The sequence below is a fragment of the Nelumbo lutea genome, chromosome 8, assembly GCF_056320005.1.
Source record: "Nelumbo lutea isolate HS-2025 chromosome 8, American lotus-T2T, whole genome shotgun sequence".
Lineage (NCBI taxonomy): Eukaryota > Viridiplantae > Streptophyta > Magnoliopsida > Proteales > Nelumbonaceae > Nelumbo > Nelumbo lutea.
Genome location: NC_142691.1, coordinates 1,892,471 through 1,909,414, shown reverse-complemented (window position 1 = coordinate 1,909,414; position 16,944 = coordinate 1,892,471). Strand labels below are relative to the sequence as shown.

The 16,944-nt window shown below is 35.3% G+C and overlaps 1 protein-coding gene across 2 annotated transcripts in view; it reads left to right on the top strand.

The window, feature by feature from the left end:
- Positions 1–5,484: 5,484 nt before the first annotated feature.
- The window catches only part of DCL3 (dicer-like 3), a 90,756-nt gene continuing 79,296 nt past the window's right edge, over positions 5,485–16,944 (top strand). For both annotated transcript variants that reach the window (XM_088959749.1, XM_088959748.1), the window contains exons 1-3: positions 5,485–5,773; positions 5,872–6,052; positions 6,536–6,649. In XM_088959749.1, the coding sequence (XP_088815875.1) occupies positions 5,691–5,773; positions 5,872–6,052; positions 6,536–6,649 (378 nt within the window). In that variant the 5' untranslated portion in view covers positions 5,485–5,690. The remainder of the gene's footprint in view (positions 5,774–5,871; positions 6,053–6,535; positions 6,650–16,944) is intronic.

Sequence of the window (16,944 nt, the reverse complement as noted above, 5' to 3'; positions counted from 1 at the left end):
GACAAATTCCCATTGGGGACCTAAATTTATGAGTTATTTTATTAAGGTTTTTTCTTTTTTATTAGGAAAAAAGTTATGCTTGAGATAAATAAAGAGTTATTTGTGACTCCCCCTTAAAATACATATATCAAATAATCTAAAATAAATTAGAGGCATGTCCATTTTTTGGTAATTTATCTATTTTATTAAAAATAAATTAATAAAGCATAATTTCAAGAACTTCTTTTTGGTAGTCTATTAGAGACTTGTCCTTTTTTTGGTAATTTTCTATATTTTTCATTAAAAATATTAAAATTAAATATAAATGACCAAATATGTTTTTGGTAATCTATTAGAGTTACACCTATTTATTAAAAAAGCATAAATTATAAATTACCACTTTGTACTTTGGGGGTAATGACACACACCCCAAATTTTTCATCGGGGAGGGCGGCTCGACCTGCACAAAGTATGGATTGTGTCGTGCCTGCCCGACATGGCCCACTTTACACCTCTAATTGTAGGTACATGGTGGTCACTTATGAGAACAGAGGAGGTGTCAAACTAATACTATGCAAATGCCTGTAATGAGTCCATAACTCATTGTACATTTGCAAATGAGTTCATAATTCATCAAACATCTATGATGAACTCTTAGCTGAAACATGTTGTGATGAACTTTTGACCCACACGGACTTGCGATGAGTTTAAATCCATCGCAGAACCGGGATGAGCACATACTCACCATAAATTAGAAACAAATAATAGAAACACGTGTGGCGTTAAGTAACTCGCGTGACAGGACACCCCATGAGCCTAACGAGGGTGTGCAAGCTAAATAGTGACGTCACCCATGCCACATCTTTTTAAATGGATCACGAAATAAAGTAGCACATGTGTATTATGAGAATTCTCAAACGAAATGAAAGTTTGTCATTGAAATATCTCATAAGACATGTGGCAAAACCCTAGCAGTGTTTCCAAATAATTAACACCAAATCCAAGCTTCCCTTTCTTAATGGAAACCAAACACTTTTGGCTCATTCCTTTCGGGACCTCAGGATCCCCTCCTTATAAATAGGGGTCCAATTCATGACGAGATAATCATTCTATCACCTCATTTGCCCTAGCCTTTAGCCTACCTCCTACACTCGACTTTCCTTTATCTTTAAAGGAAACTCCCGTGCGTAGCCTAACCACCTCACTCACAATAATTATTAAAAAATGATTTAAAAATTTAAATTTATGAAATAAAACATTTTAGACTGAGAAATATGAAAAATTATCACTTTTTCATATTAAAAATTACATTTAAAATATAAAATATTAATATGTATCCACGGTTAGGTTGTTCGGTTTTGGTCGATTTACAAATGGTCAAAGCGAAATTGATCCAACTTGGTCGGTTTTATACGTCTGATGAATAAACCTAACTGAAATTAATTATTGTTATTTTTGTATTATAAAAAACCTGTTAAAAGTTGTATCTAAAATATGAATAATTATTAATTATTTAAAAAGTTGAAAATATAAAATAATTATATACTCTTATGTGTTTCTATTAGGGCCATTTACTATAACACACCTTATGCTTTTACGTATTTACTTAAACCAACCTTATAGTTTTCATTTTACTAAAATATCCCATTTATTTTATAATTTATCTACTTAATCAATCTTTCATTAAGGAGTGTTTGTTTTTCCATTGCACCCATGGTTTTTTATTCCAAAAAATACCCTTAACACTTTTGTATACAAAAAATAAAATTGGCCAAATATATCCAATAGAGTGGTTGCTCGTGTCTTATTAAGGGCAAAATGATATTTTTATTTATAGTTTCTTTTGATTAAATTTATTTAACCGAACATTAGGGTCAACACTGTCATTTTCCACTATCATCTAATGGAAGATTGATTAAATCCGTTGCAAATTATAAGTGGTGTTTTAGTAAAATGCTAACTATATGGTAGATTTTTAGTAAATGACCCTTTCTAGTATTTAGAGAGGTTATGTCCTAAACTATCTCTAATTCCTATTTATCCTCTCCCCCACTTTTTATCTATATCATTCTAAAGAAAGTTTCAATTAAAAAAATTCAAAACTATTTAAATGTTATAACAAAATTATATACTAAATTTAAAATATTTATTCAAGACACAAAAAACTAATAGATTTAATAATATTCATATTATTCATAAATCAATATTTTTATAAAATCCATCATGTAGTAACCATATAAATTATAATTTTATGAATTATTCAACTTAAATGTTATTCAAATAATAAACATTTAACATAAAAAAATAAAGCATTATTTAAATATTTCAATAACTAAAAATCATAAGAAAACACAAAAAATAGCTAAATAATATAAAAATATTTAATATTACTTAATAACATTAAAATAAACAAAATTCAAATAATGAAAAATTTTAAATATTTTACATATTATTTAAATATTTAAATAACAATATATTTAACATGACAAATTTAAATATTTAAAATAACAAAATTATGTAATAATTTAAAAATAATTATAATATAACTCATAATATTCGTATTAATAATAATTTAATATTTTACAAAATTACTAACAAATTATTAAATAATAGTACAATTATAATTTTATGGATTATTAAATTCAATAAATAATTAATATTTTAAGAATTTAAATAACAATATTATTTCAATAACTAAATAATATTGTAAACAACTAATTTCACTAAAATCAATTAATAATTATAAAAATGAACTATCAATAAAATTATATTTATTAGTAATAATTTTACAATAATAGTGTATGCTCATTATATATTTATATATACTATAATTAATATTTATTTTATTTTTTAGTAATTATTTATTGCTTTTTATAAACATGCTTTTAATAATTGTTTATAAATGTTTTTTTGGTTATTTAGTAGAAAATTATCAATAATTATTAGAGATTAAACTATTGTTATTTATTAGATATTAAACTATAAATTTAGTTAAAATTATGAGTGCCAATGATCGGTTCAGTTCAGTTGCAGGTTGTTTCGCCAACCAAATCGATCCGATCAAGTCTGCAGTTTGTCACTCGAAACTAATTGTCCATTAGCAAAAACCCACCAACTCAGGTTGTATCGATTTGGGTCTATTGTTTAACTTTCGCTTAACAAAGCACGAATCCCTCTCACCATGCCTCTACGTGCTCCATTATTCCCACCTTACATTCTCTTTGACTTTCTCTCGTCTCCCCTTCCCACCACTCCCATTAAGCCATGTCACCCAACTACCTGAAAATATTCATATAATGTCTCCCAAGGTATCTCATTTAAACCAATAGGAATTTTCCATGTTACCTTACTTCCTAATAAGTTCATAAAATGCATCCCCCCAATCTATATCCACTCTCCCTCACTTAAAAATTTCATATTAATTAATAAATAGTTAAATATGATTAATATTCAATCCCACCCACATTCAATGAGTATTAAATAGTGCTAATACCAAAAGTTAATAAATACAGTTAGTAAATTACAAAAAAATAAATAAATTTTTTATTAGTACATTTAGTAATTACAAAAAATTAATAGATATTATTATTAATTAACTCATTAACAACATTTAAAAAAAATGGAAAACTCTTTAACTAATTTCTATAAATATGAGAATTATATTTAACAATTATCATAAAGTATAAAATTTTAGTTATTGTTATTATTATAATTAATAACCAAATACAAATGGGGGAACACAATATTATAATGTTAGAAAATCGAATTTTAATTAATTTATATTAAAAAATAAAAGATTAATTAGTGTAATTTTGTTAGTAAACTACCAAATAAAAAAATATATTTAATAACAATTTATTTTTTTTTCAATAAATCCCCATAGTTACACAAATGTAATAAAATTTTCAAAATTTTTCATAAAATTACATTTTCGTAAAATAACATTTTTGAAATTAAAAGATATAAAGTATTTAAAAGTTTATTTAAAATGAATTAAATAATTATTCAAAATTATTAGAATATTTTGGAAATTTTAGGAAAATTTATTACACTTGATAGATTTTGGAAAACCATTGAAAATTTATGTAGTTTTCCTGGCAAATTATTGAAAAGTATTAAAGATAAATGACTATGGGAAATGGAAAACTATAATTTGAACACATAATTACACAAATTATTAAGATAAATTAGTATAGTATTGGAAAAGGGAAATTATTGGTTAGTCTATATAAGAAATTATAAGATAAATTAGTATAATTTTATAAGTAAACCATTTAAAAAGAATATGATTATTTAATAAAAATTAAATAAATTTGAATAAAATTTCAAAATTACACAAGTTCAATAAATTTTCATAAAATTACATTTTTTAATATTAAAGACAGTTTATTGTACTTTAAGAAAATTACCATGTGGTTGATACTCAATATATCATTTTGATCATTTATATCATCAAATTGAATATTGGGTTGGCGGGGACAGTGTTTTCAAAATCGGATCAAACCAAATGGTTAGACTGGAAAAATTGGGAACCGGACACCATTTCACCTCAAAAACGTTTTTTTGTCCAAAAACCATTTATTTGGTTAGCGAACCGTTGACCTGGGTGATCGAACCATCAACATGGACAACAGTTTTTGGCCTTTCTTTTTTTTTTCTAACTTTTTATTTTATTTTGTTAGAACGGGTCATTTGTTTGGACTGAACAGTCAGACCGTTTGACATCATAACGGTTCCCTATTTGGTCCAATTTTAAAAACCTTGGAGGGGGAGTGGGTGCCTTGCCTTGAGCTTGGCTTGGTGTGCGGCATGGCATGGCCCAAGGCTCGGCCCATGGACCATCCTGACCCACGGCATGGCACGAGCCCGTGTGGTCTCAAACCGTGGGCCGTGCCAAACCGATCCCCTAAATTATCCTAGAGGAGGAAGGCACGTTCCAGGACGTCTTGTGGGCCAGCGTGCCGACCCAACATGACCCAATTTACACTTCTACTTGAACTTGTCTAATACTGGGGATGGGGCAGGGAAATTCGATGCTTCTCCATCCATGATGAGGAGTCGGGTGACTTGCTCCTAAACTCGCCCAACATTAAGGAGTGGTTACCTTGCCCTGAACCCACGTGACACTGGGGACAGGGCAGGGATGGGGTAGAGTGTCTTAACTATGGGATAGGGAAAGGGATCGGGTGCCCTGCCCTGAACCCACCCCGTTGTCATTCCTATACAATTGTTAATAATTAGTGGAATTAATAAAAATGATAGTTTTTATATTTATTTTAAATGAATCAAAATTTAATTAAAAAAATAAAATTTATTATAATTACAATAAATTATTAATAAAACTAAATTTATTAAAAAACATTTGCTCATATTCAATTAACAATAATTATCTTTTTATAAATTAACATTTAAGATTATTATATATTTCAGATTTTCCCGTGCAGCGCACGGGTCCCTGTTAGTTATATTATAATAACGAACTATACATAATAAACTCACTCCAATTCCTGCCCAATTCCATGTTGAAAACCCCGCGCTCTTTCGCTCTCTCTCCTCTGCTCTGTCCAGACTTCGAGAGTATTCGATGCGTAGCAAGGGCAACAACTCCACGCTTTTGGAGCTCTTCACACTTCAGGCATTGTGAGAAACTGGTATCCAATAATGCCTGCATTGCCAAAGGTTAATCCCTTGAAGAGTAGCCTCGAGGACTCATGTTAGACACGAAGATGTCGTATAATGGCGACGATGAAGTCAAGGACTCTGCAGAGACTGTGAAGCACTTCGAACCCAGAAGGTATGGTATCAACAGTTTCGGTTGACGTTTTTTTTTTGCTAATCTTCTGTGTTATCTACTCCAAGTCGTTTCTAACTTTTCTCTGTTGTGATGTTTAGTTATCAAATACAAATATTTCAAGTTGCTCTTCGAAAAAATACGATCGCCGTATTGGAGACTGGAGCTGGGAAAACAATGATTGCTGTGATGTTAATAAAAGAAATTGGGCGAGCCATGAAAACCAGTGGAAATAAGAAGCTAATTATATTTTTGGCACCAACTGTTCATCTTGTTAATCAGGTAACCAAGATAGATATTTATTATTCTAGTTCACTATCGGTCTGAACTCAGAATTTGCAGTGCTGCAATGCCTAAAGATTTCATTTATTTTTCTCGTATTCTTATCATCAACTTGCTTTTATGCCACATTCCTTCATCTGTGAGGCATCAAGCATGGGTTCAGGGGGAGTCTAATAAAGCGGGTGATTTTGTTATGTCATTCGTAACGACTATAATGTTGTTACTCTCTCTATCTCTATGATTTTGTTTCTTTGACTTATTTTATTTTCCGATTTCTTTCCCCCGACAATTGTTTCCTTTTGGTTTATGTGCATGTATGTCTTTTCATTGGTGATAATTATCATCGTTGTTATTAGTTGAAAAAACAAACTTATTTCTCGTGTGGCACACCAATGACATATTCTTCTGATTCTGTCTGTCTGTCTCCCTCTGTCTCTCTTTGTATGGTCTGTTTACTCATTAAATTTTTTGTTCTGCATACAGCAATTTGAAGTGATTAAGATTCATACAGATTTTAAAGTGGAGGAGTACTATGGAGCAAAGGGAATTGATGAGTGGAGTGCAAAATGCTGGGAGAAAGAAATCAGTGAACAAGATGTAAGTTTTGCTTAAGTGTTCATATAACAAGATCTGATTTTCACTCCTGCAAGATGTTAAGTTTATTTCTTTAATTTTTTCCATGGGGACCTATGTAAACATTACATAAGAAATGATTTATGTTTAGTTTACTAATGGTTTAGTTCTTGATTTAGTCTATTGTTAGTCAATTTAATATCTTATTAATATGCTACATTAGTCATTAATATCTAGCATGTGATCATGAATTATGTTTCAATGAGGGGTTCCTTTCCATGGTTGGGCACTTTTTTATTGTTAGGTGAAATTTACTTGACACCCAAACACACCTTATAGTGGAGTAAGACTTGTCTTGCAACAATCAACAGGTTAAACACCACACTTATGCAGGGAATCCCTTGTTAGGGGTGCAAGTTGGGTACCTGATTTTAGGATTTTACACGGCATCGGGCCTGGGTTTCTAGGCTGGGCCCATTCAAAAATTGACAAAATCCCATCATGAGCCCACCCAAGTTGCACCCCTACTCCTTGAATATTTGATTATTTAATTATTGTAATCAATAATGCATGCTCCAAATCTAAGTGTTGAATCTTAACCAAAATAAGAAAACGAACATGCATAAATAAATAAACCATTATAATATCTAGAAACTTAGAAATGCTAGATTCACTATATAGAATTGAATAAAATAATTTTTTGATGCTTTATCAATTTCAGTATCCCTTTTTGTAATAGATATAAATGATTTTCTACAGAATTTTAATCTAGTTATTTACATTATTGTATATTATTTGACAATTGACATGATTTATTAAATGGCTATTTAATAAGTTAGAAAATTGAATGCATATATATATGTACATATATATTTGTTTTAGTACTTAAGCTTTTTTCTGGTCTATTTAATAAGGTAGACCAAAAAAAAGGGATATTATCTAAAACTCACCATGACTTTTTCACTTTTCTCTTAAACTCACCATGACTTTTGAAAACCTCCAAACAGACCCTTATCAATGAGTTTTATTGTCTAAAACTTACCTTTCTTTAGATTTCTGTTAGATCACCGTTAGTGATTATTAACATAAGTTGTCAACATAAGCACTTAAATATTTTACATGATCAAACTGCCCTTGAATGGTCAGTCAAGCTTTTAACATATATTTTAAATATATGCTGGTTGGAACTGGGCGTGCCCCTCCCAAGTTCTAGTGTCTTGCAAGAATCCGAGGAGTTAGCCCGAGTTTACTCTGAACTGAACAAGAGTACATCACAGAGAGGTAAACAATTGGGTACAGGAAGAGATCTTTGTGCAGACCAAGTGACAGGGATTATTTTCCTCCAATCCAAGGAGATAGAAGCTCCAATTTCTCTGAACAGGGAGTGACAACCAATCTTCCTCGTTTGAATACCTCTCTCCACCGTCAGTTGATTTCAGCTGGAAGACAACGACTGTGATTCTGGAATTGTGGTAAGGGCTACAACTGCTTCTTCGTGGAAATCCATCCATGATTTGCTTCCACTTTTCTCCCCTTGGATCAGGTATGGTGTTAACTCTAGCAATCGAATAAAATTTTGGGAACATCTTTGGGTTGGGGTTTCACCTATGAAGGACCAGTTTCCTTCCTTGTATGCTCTGTCAGATTTGAAAAATGAACCTATCTCTTCTTTTTAGTTCCTTCAGACTCCACTTCTGGTTTTGGGTGGAACCTCGGCCTGCAAAGGGCAATTAGGGATACAGACTTGGACAGCCTCTTACCTTTATTAGCCATCCTTGAGAATATCTTCCTTGATCTTAATAGGGAAGACACCAGAATTTGGATCCCTTCTACTTCAGGAACCTTCTCTTGTGCTTCGTTTTTTGAAACCTTAACTCAGCCATCTGTCCCTTCTGGTGTGTTCTTTCTGATTAAGGAATTTTGGAGCAAGCCCATTCCTCCTCGGGTTGGGTTTTTTTGTTGGGAAATTTTCCTGGAAAGAAAAAATACAAATGATCTACTTCAGAAAAAGAGACCGAATTATTGTTTACTTCCTAATAGATGCTCTCTTTGTAAAGATGACGGGGAATCCGGTTACCACCTTTTGGTCTCTTGTAAGGTTACTAAAACTGTTTGGGAGTGGGTACTTTCTCGCTTTGGGTGTACTTGGAACCCTCCTGAGAGTGTCTAAGGTTTGTTCTCCCCTTCGTTTTTTAGATGGCCTAAGAAGCGAGGGAAGATGATGTGGAGGAGTTTAGGGCAGCCGTGTGTTGGCCACTATGGGAGGAAAGAAACTCTCGAATATTTTCAGAAAAGGAAAGGTCCCTGGAAGAACTACTAGACCTAATACTTTTAAGGGCTGCCCACTGGCTAAAAACTATGGAATTGTTCTCGGACTTTCCTATTGCTGACCTGTTAAGAAACTGGAAAGAGATAGCAACCTCTACTCTGTGTAAGAGGACTCTTAGTCCCTTGTGGTCCCCTCCTCCCTCCGGATTTATAAAAGTGAATTTTGATGGCAGTAGCATAAGGAATCCAGGGCCCTCTGGGATTGAGGGAGTTTTTAGGAATGAGGAAGGGATTGCTATTGCTCTGTTCTCTGGCCCTATTGGAGAATGAGACTCTATTAGGGCTGAGATCCTTGCAGCTTTGGAAGGGGTTCAAAGAGCAAGGGAACTAAACATTAGTCGGCTGATTTTGGAAGGTGATTCAAAGTTGGTGATTAGCTAGTTGAAGATAGAGGACAATGGCTTGTGGAGTTACAATAATGAAAAGAAAAAAATTCTTATGGCTATGTAGAGGCATTGAGATACAATACAGCTGGGTGAAAAGGACTGTTAATTCTTTTGCAGATGGGTTGGCCAAGCAAGGGGTGAATAGGGAGGCTATTTTTTGGGCTAATTTTTAATCTTCTTTCATTGTAATTTTCTGATGGGGAGATAAGACTCTTTATCTCCCCCTTTTTTGTACCTAAAGCTTCTTAATTCTTAATAAAGTTTCTGTTTTTGATAAAAAATAATTTAATAAGGATGACTGGCCATTCAGGTGTATTTTGGTCATGTAAAATACTTAAATGCTTATGTGGACTACTTTTATTAATGATTACTAATGGTGACCTCATGGAAAGTGAGCTTTGGACAATAAAATTCAATGATAGGGGACTCTCTAGAGGTTTTGAAATGTCATGGAAAGTTTAAGAGAAATGCGAAAAAGTCACGTTGAATTCTAGATAATATCCCCCCCCCCCCCCCAAAAAAAAAAAAAAAAATCGTCATCATCATCCAAGCCTTACCCCAACTATATACAACCACCCATTTGAGAGACAACAATATTATCTCTCCCCTTTACATTTACACTTTTTACAATTGTGCCCAAAACATCTGTTCTCTTCCCACCCCTTGCTTATCTAGATTGTCAGCCATACAATTAGCTTCCTGTTGGACTCACTGTACACTTCCATGCCCCTAGTCATCTTTATTAATTTCTTTATTTCATTTCCATAGACCCATATGGCTGCTGCTCTATCTTGGAACTGCATTACCAAGCTGGAGTCGCCTTCAATAATCAACTTGTCCACATTCATTTGTCTTGCCCTTTGAGTACCTACCAGAACAGCTATGATCTCAGTTCTTAGTGAATATTCTAACCCTCTATGGAGGAGGGTGGTGGCTGGTAAGTATGGGGTGGTTGGCTTCGGGTGGGAGTCTAGAGAGGTTTCAGCATCTTTTGGGGTGAGTGTCTGGAAAGGTATCATGAAATTCAACCAAGATTTCAGAGATCTCACCTGTTTCTTTGTCGGGGATGGATCCAAAATTAAATTTTGGGAGGACAACTGGTGTGGAGTGGGAAGGTTGTGTGAGGTTTGTCCCAAACTATACAAGCTGGTTGACCATGATGTTTTCAGTCAGTCATTGCTATGAGAAGAGGGGGGACAAGGATTTGGTGTCCGAAGTTTAGGAGACCTCTATGGGATAGGGAGGTGGAGGAATGTTTAAAGCTTCTAGAAGTCTTGGAGGATTCAAAGGTTTCTAGTTCTTTAAGGGATGAATTATGGTGGAAGGAGTGTAAGAATGGGAAGTTCGCGGTGAAGTCATTCTATCTAGTTCTGATTAAAAACCAGCTGGGGGAAGAGAGTTGTAAGGGTGTGTGGGGTAGTCTTGCTCCACCTAGGGTGGAGGCATTTGCATGGTTGGTGGCTATGGATAGTGTTCTTACCACTGACTATCTGAAGTCAAGAGGCTTTCACATGGCAAACATTTGCCATATGTGCAAAGAAAGTGAGGAAACAAATACTTCATTTGTTCTTCTTGTGCTCAGTGGCTGGGATGTGCTGGAGTTATTATTCAGATCTGTTTGGCATGCAGTTGTTCCTCCCTGAGTCTCCGGCGGAAAGGGCAACAAAAAAGCTGGAATTGTGTGGAGCTGTATTCCTTATGCTGTGTGTTGGTCAATTTGGAGAGAAAGAAACAGAAAAGTATTCGAGGATAGTCAACGGGAGTTAGAGAAGGTGGTGGAGTCTATTGGAAGGGCAATTTCTGGCTGGGTGTTCATCCTTTGGGATTTTGCTCAAACCTCTGTATCGGATTTTGGGTCCTCCTTTTGGAGTGATCTTGAGATCCAAGAATGTAATCTGGATTAGCATTTTGTAATGTCTGATGGTGTAATCTCTACACCTTGATGTAATTTGTGTTTTTTTAATAAAACTTTCTTTTATGTTACTATAAAAAAAATACTCCTAGTCTACTGAGAAAGAATCTATGCATCTTTGAGCAAATGGGAAGGTTGGACCATGTGTAATTGGCATGCTGCAAAAGTATCTCTTTGTGCTCATAAGGACTTATAATAAGAATAAATCTCGTTGTACTTGTGATAATCTTCTGTTTAGAGTTATTAGTTTAATATGTGAATCTAATGACATTGAAATCACCTCCTAGACACCATGTTCCCTTCCACAAGCCTTTGATATCATTGAGTTCTTCCCACATCTCATTTATTCTTCTATAATTATTTGGGCCATCCAGAACAAAAGTTGTCAAATGAAGATCGTGTGGCAAAAGATTGTGGGCAAGCTATTTTCTTGGTCATCAACTTAGTTTAACCTAAACAGTTCTGAATTTAATTCTCTTTTTGATTATGTAAGTCTTTTTGCAAATACTGATGGGATGGTAATTTAGTTTTTGTATGGCTCTCCTTGGTACAACCTCTGGTTGTATAGGGTTTTTCTTAATGAAATTCATACTTTACCTCTTCTAAAAAATTTGTCATCATCCATTCATACTCATCCTCAACTTATTTGAACTTTACTAAGATTGAGAATATCCCAACTAACTCTTCAATACATTTTAAACTCTCATTCTTCTAGTGTCAATGTTTACCCTGATGCCCCCTAAGAAGGTATGAGAGCCCAACTTATCCCTCTAGAACTCTGAAGACTTTGGGCTTGAATATTGTATGGCATGGGACCTACAAAGGTCTCACTCAAGTCCATAAGGGTTTAACCTCACCTTTGGAAGATGTTTAGGCTGAATTCACGGCTTAGGGCCAATGAACTCTTGTCCTAATCATCTTGGGCTTAGTTTGGACCCAACATTTACACATAAATGATCTTTGGATTCAACCACCCTATGAAGACCCAAGGATAATGGACTTGTATAAGATAAAACCCATAAGGTAATTAACTTTGTAATGGTCTCGTACACCTAACCTTTCGGTCCATAATCATCAAAACACTACCCATAGGGAAAGACATCTTCCATGGCTACAAAATGTAGTGCCACACTCTTTGCTTAGATGGATCACGGGATTAAAACCTTTTGCAGACCATGTTCATAAAATAGTAATATAACATATGAATACATTTTGCAAATCGGATTTCAAATATAGTTGAAATCCACTACCGATAGTTTAGGTTTCCATTGGAGAGAGTGTAAACCATGATATTCACTTTGTCTGACAAAGGGGCCGTTCCAACATACCCAAATATTTAACCCTTGATGGATATCACTGATTGGCATATCAAAGACAGTTCCGTCTAAAATTTAGTGTAGTATCATAATCAAGTTTGGGGGTTAAGTGCAACTTTTCAGTTTTGCCCATCTATCTCCAAGGTCCAGGGCATACCTGGAAATTGGTCCTGGTTTAGTGTTTCTTTTAAACACCCACTGGCTGTTCTTGGGGTCTAACCCTAGCAGTTGAGATAAACTGCTCTACCAATTTGGAAGCACACCAATATCAGCCTTGTTAGGATAAATCCTCCAAGTCTATTCAATGGTTGGGAACATTCTAAACTGACACGAGTATCATAATTGTCCAGTTTAAGGAGTAATTCACATAAACACACCAATAAAAACATAAAACAATAATGTACTTCATTCATTTATTGATAAATGTTTATGTACACCCATCTGATTGGAGCTAAGGGCATACCCTGTTTAACAGTATATGGGCGTAGGTTAGTTTAGACATATCGACTTTTATAACAAGGACACACCTATCCACATTTTATTATAAGAAGGGATGTTTATGTAAAGAAAATGCTTGATCAGCTTGTGGTCCCACATCTTTATTATTTCTTGATGATATATTATTGTTGTGTTTCTGTTGGCATGTGCTTTAATGTTGTTATTTTTTTTATCAATAACACTTTCATTAATTCATCAGTAGAAAATTTACAAGTGGAAGACAAACACACTTATCTTCCAAGAGTCACAAAGAACTTCAAGAAATGAAAAAAGAAAATACAAGGATACAAAGACACTAACGTTATAGCTTAGCCCAAAACAAAGAATCCCTTTCTGCCCCTTGTTTTGCTAAACCGTCAGCTAGGGAATTAGCTGATCTTTTAATCCAACATGTCTTAACTTCCATCTCCCGTATCAGCCATTTGAATTTCCTCTTCTCATTATTATACTTCCATAAACCATTTTGATCTTTAGTCAACTACCCTATCACCACCTCTGAATCCTCTTCAATTATAAGTTTCTTGATGTTCAATTCCTTAGCTTTCTGGGCTCCTTCCATAACTGCACATATCTCAGCTCTAAGGAAGTCACCCACTCCAATTGGGCCTAAGAACATAGCAGAAATGACCCCATTTTCATCTCTAAAAACACCCCCGATCTCCGATTATCCCGAGTTTCCCCTACTGCATCCATCAAAGTTTAATTTCAAGAATCCACTAGGTGGGGGGGTCCAAGCCACAGTCATTATTGACTTGGTCTGCGTGCAATTTGCAATTTCTCCCCACTTCCTCAACATGTCATCCACAGTGTAATCTGCGAATATTTCCAAAGATTTCAGCCACTGTACCGCCCTAAAATGTATGATAGCCCTCAGATCTGCTGTTCCTCTCTGAGTTTCTGAAAATATCTTGGAGTTTCTTTCTTCCCACAGTGTCCAACATACTGCAGCCCTTAGTCCTCTCCACATTCTCCTTGCCCTTTTTAATTGCCACCTGAAAAAGGAAGGTGAGAAAAGGCCCTGCATGTCTGATGGGGGATTCCAACTACATCTAAATAAGGAGAAAGCCCAATCCCACAAAGACCTCGCGAAGTGGCAAGACACCATTAGGTGAAAACCAGTCTCCCCATCTGCTTTACACAGAATACACCACTGAGGTGACAAGCAAGTATTGGGCCTCTTCTATTGGTGATAGGTAATTCTCTTGGACTCATTTAGCAAGAGAAGGATCTTCCTGTGCTGGCTTCTTTGTGTCTCCCATCACATACCCCATCTTCCCCCTTCCTCCAGTGGCCATCATGGCTGATTGGGCCCATTCCAAATAGTTTGTTCCATCAAACTTTACTGTAGTAATCTGAAATGAACTGCTGTTAGTAGCATTTCTAGCTCCCAAAAGCCCTTTCCCATATGATTTAGACTCATTTCTAGTGATTCCCATGCTGGAATGTTCAATGAAGAGTCATAGAACGGAAGAAACTGCATTGTTCAACTTCCTTTTTCCAAAAAAAGTCCCTTCAAGTGCTGTCTAGCAGCACCCAGAATAAAAAAAAGAAAATGTTCACAGGCCTCTCCACGAACCCAAGAAAGTGAAACTGAAGTGAAAAACTGTCAACCACTCAGCCCAGAAGCACAGTCTAAGGAAAAACCCTAAACTCAGCCCTACTGAAGTTAGAAAACTGACAGCAAATCCTCCCAATGGATCCCAAAAGATTTCAGAAGTCTGTCAATCCAAAAAGAAGTATGAAAACTACCTAGAAAGAGCTGGGTGTCACTCTCAATTACTGATTTAAGCCCTAAATCCGAAACTGACCTGTTTCTTTGATTCTTCCTGGTCACCGGACAACTCCTACATGAGAGCCCTAATCAGTCTTAGTCCTGATCTGCTACCAAGTTTTCTGAAAACGATGAGTTTCAGACCTGTTTTAACAAGAAGAGAAGAAAAAATTGAATAAAAAGGGTGCAAAATTCTAATCTGATATGCCGCCCCAGGTGCTATTTATATTTGACACAAAATAAAAGAGGTACAATGATAAGAATACCCCTGTTATTGGAAGGGTTAGGATCCATCATATGGATGGTCGAACCATTCTAGATGGTTGGGCAAAATTTCAAAAGTTTCCTAATCCTTCTAGGAATCGAATTCCCTATGTTTTTGAAAAACTACATTTTCAAGATCAATCTTGCACTGAATCGGACCAGATTTGAAACCAATCAAAGAGGGAGATTTATACATGATACGGATACCACAAATGCAGATCCCAAGGTGGAAGTTCACGCCTAAATCAATCCTAAAACTAGAAGATAGCACAGTATGTAGGTGAAGCTGATTCAACAACACAAATTTCAGTAAAACTGCTACCCAACTGCTCGGGTCAAACTAGGGAAGGTGAGCCTGAAGTTTCTTTGAATTTTTCTTACAAAAGTCAGAAGAAAACTGATCTCTATCATTCCTTGAAAGCCTAGGTCGTGATAGGGTTTCTTGGAAGACAAAAGAGAAGAAGAGAGAATAAGAGAGAGTGGTGTTCTAGTCTGGTTCACCCTCTTCTATTCTCTTTATGGAGCACTAATCAAATTAAGAGATTATCCAAATCTAATTTGGATATGGATTCTATTAAGAGATAAACCTTATCCTCTTAAGAGGATGGGTGGTTCATACCCATTTCCAAACCCAGATTCGACCTAGAGTACATGACAACTTACTTAATCTTATTAATTATGGGCCTTAGGCCCATTTGCTTCAAAGGGTCATGACCCAAGGTGTTGCATGGCCAACTTTGGCCTGATTTGTATGGCGTGGGACCCCACAATGACCTCACATAAGTCCACATGGGTTTGGCCCTGCCTCTGTGAAAAGGCCTAGCCGAATTCACTGCTAAACGCAGTGAACCCCTGAACACATCACTATGGGCTCAATATGGACCCAACATTTACACTTAAATGATTCTTCAGTTCAGCCATCCTATGAAGACCCAAGGATAATAGACTTAAGTAAGATAAAGCCCATCAGATAATCAGCCTTGTAATGGTCTCTTACACTTAACCTCTCGGCCCATAATGATCAAACACTGCCCGACAGGGAAGGACCTCTCCTCGGGATGCAAGGTACAATGTTACACTCTCTGCTCAGATGGATCCCAGGATTTAAAACCTTTTGCAAACATTTTTCATAGAACATAATATATATTATATATATATCATATAAATATATTTTGCAAAACCAAATATGAAACATAGTTGAAATCCACTGTCGGCAGTTTAGGTTTCCATTAGGGAGAGTGTTAAGCCCTATCATTTATTTTGTCCGAGAATGGGGCCGATCCTATCACTATGATCACCCACTCAGATGAATTCTCAGACTGCCCCAACATACCCAGGTTTTGACCCTCAATGGATCTCACTGATTGGAATATCAAAGACAACCCAATCCATCAACTAGTGTATTACCATAATCAAGTCTAGGGATTAATGTGTAACTTTCCAGTTTTGCCCATCAATCTCCAAGGTCCAGGGCATAACTGGAAAATGGTCCGGGTTTAGTGTTTCAACCAAACATACATTGCATGTGCTTTGGGTCTAACCCTAGTAGCTGAGACAAGCTGCCCTAACCTCTTTGGCAGCACATCAGTGTCAGCCTTGGCAGGGTAAACTCCCCAAGTCTATTCAATGTGTGAGAACATTCTAAACTAACACGAGTTTCATAATTGTCCAATTTAAGGGGTAGTTTCATAGAAATATACCAATATCAGCATGAAACAATAATGTACTTTTATTCATTTAAATAAATGTATATGTACATCAATTTGATTGGAGCTAAGGGCATACATTGTTTAACAACTCCCATTTGCACTTAGGTCCAATCAAGTACAAGCCTCAGTCCCATA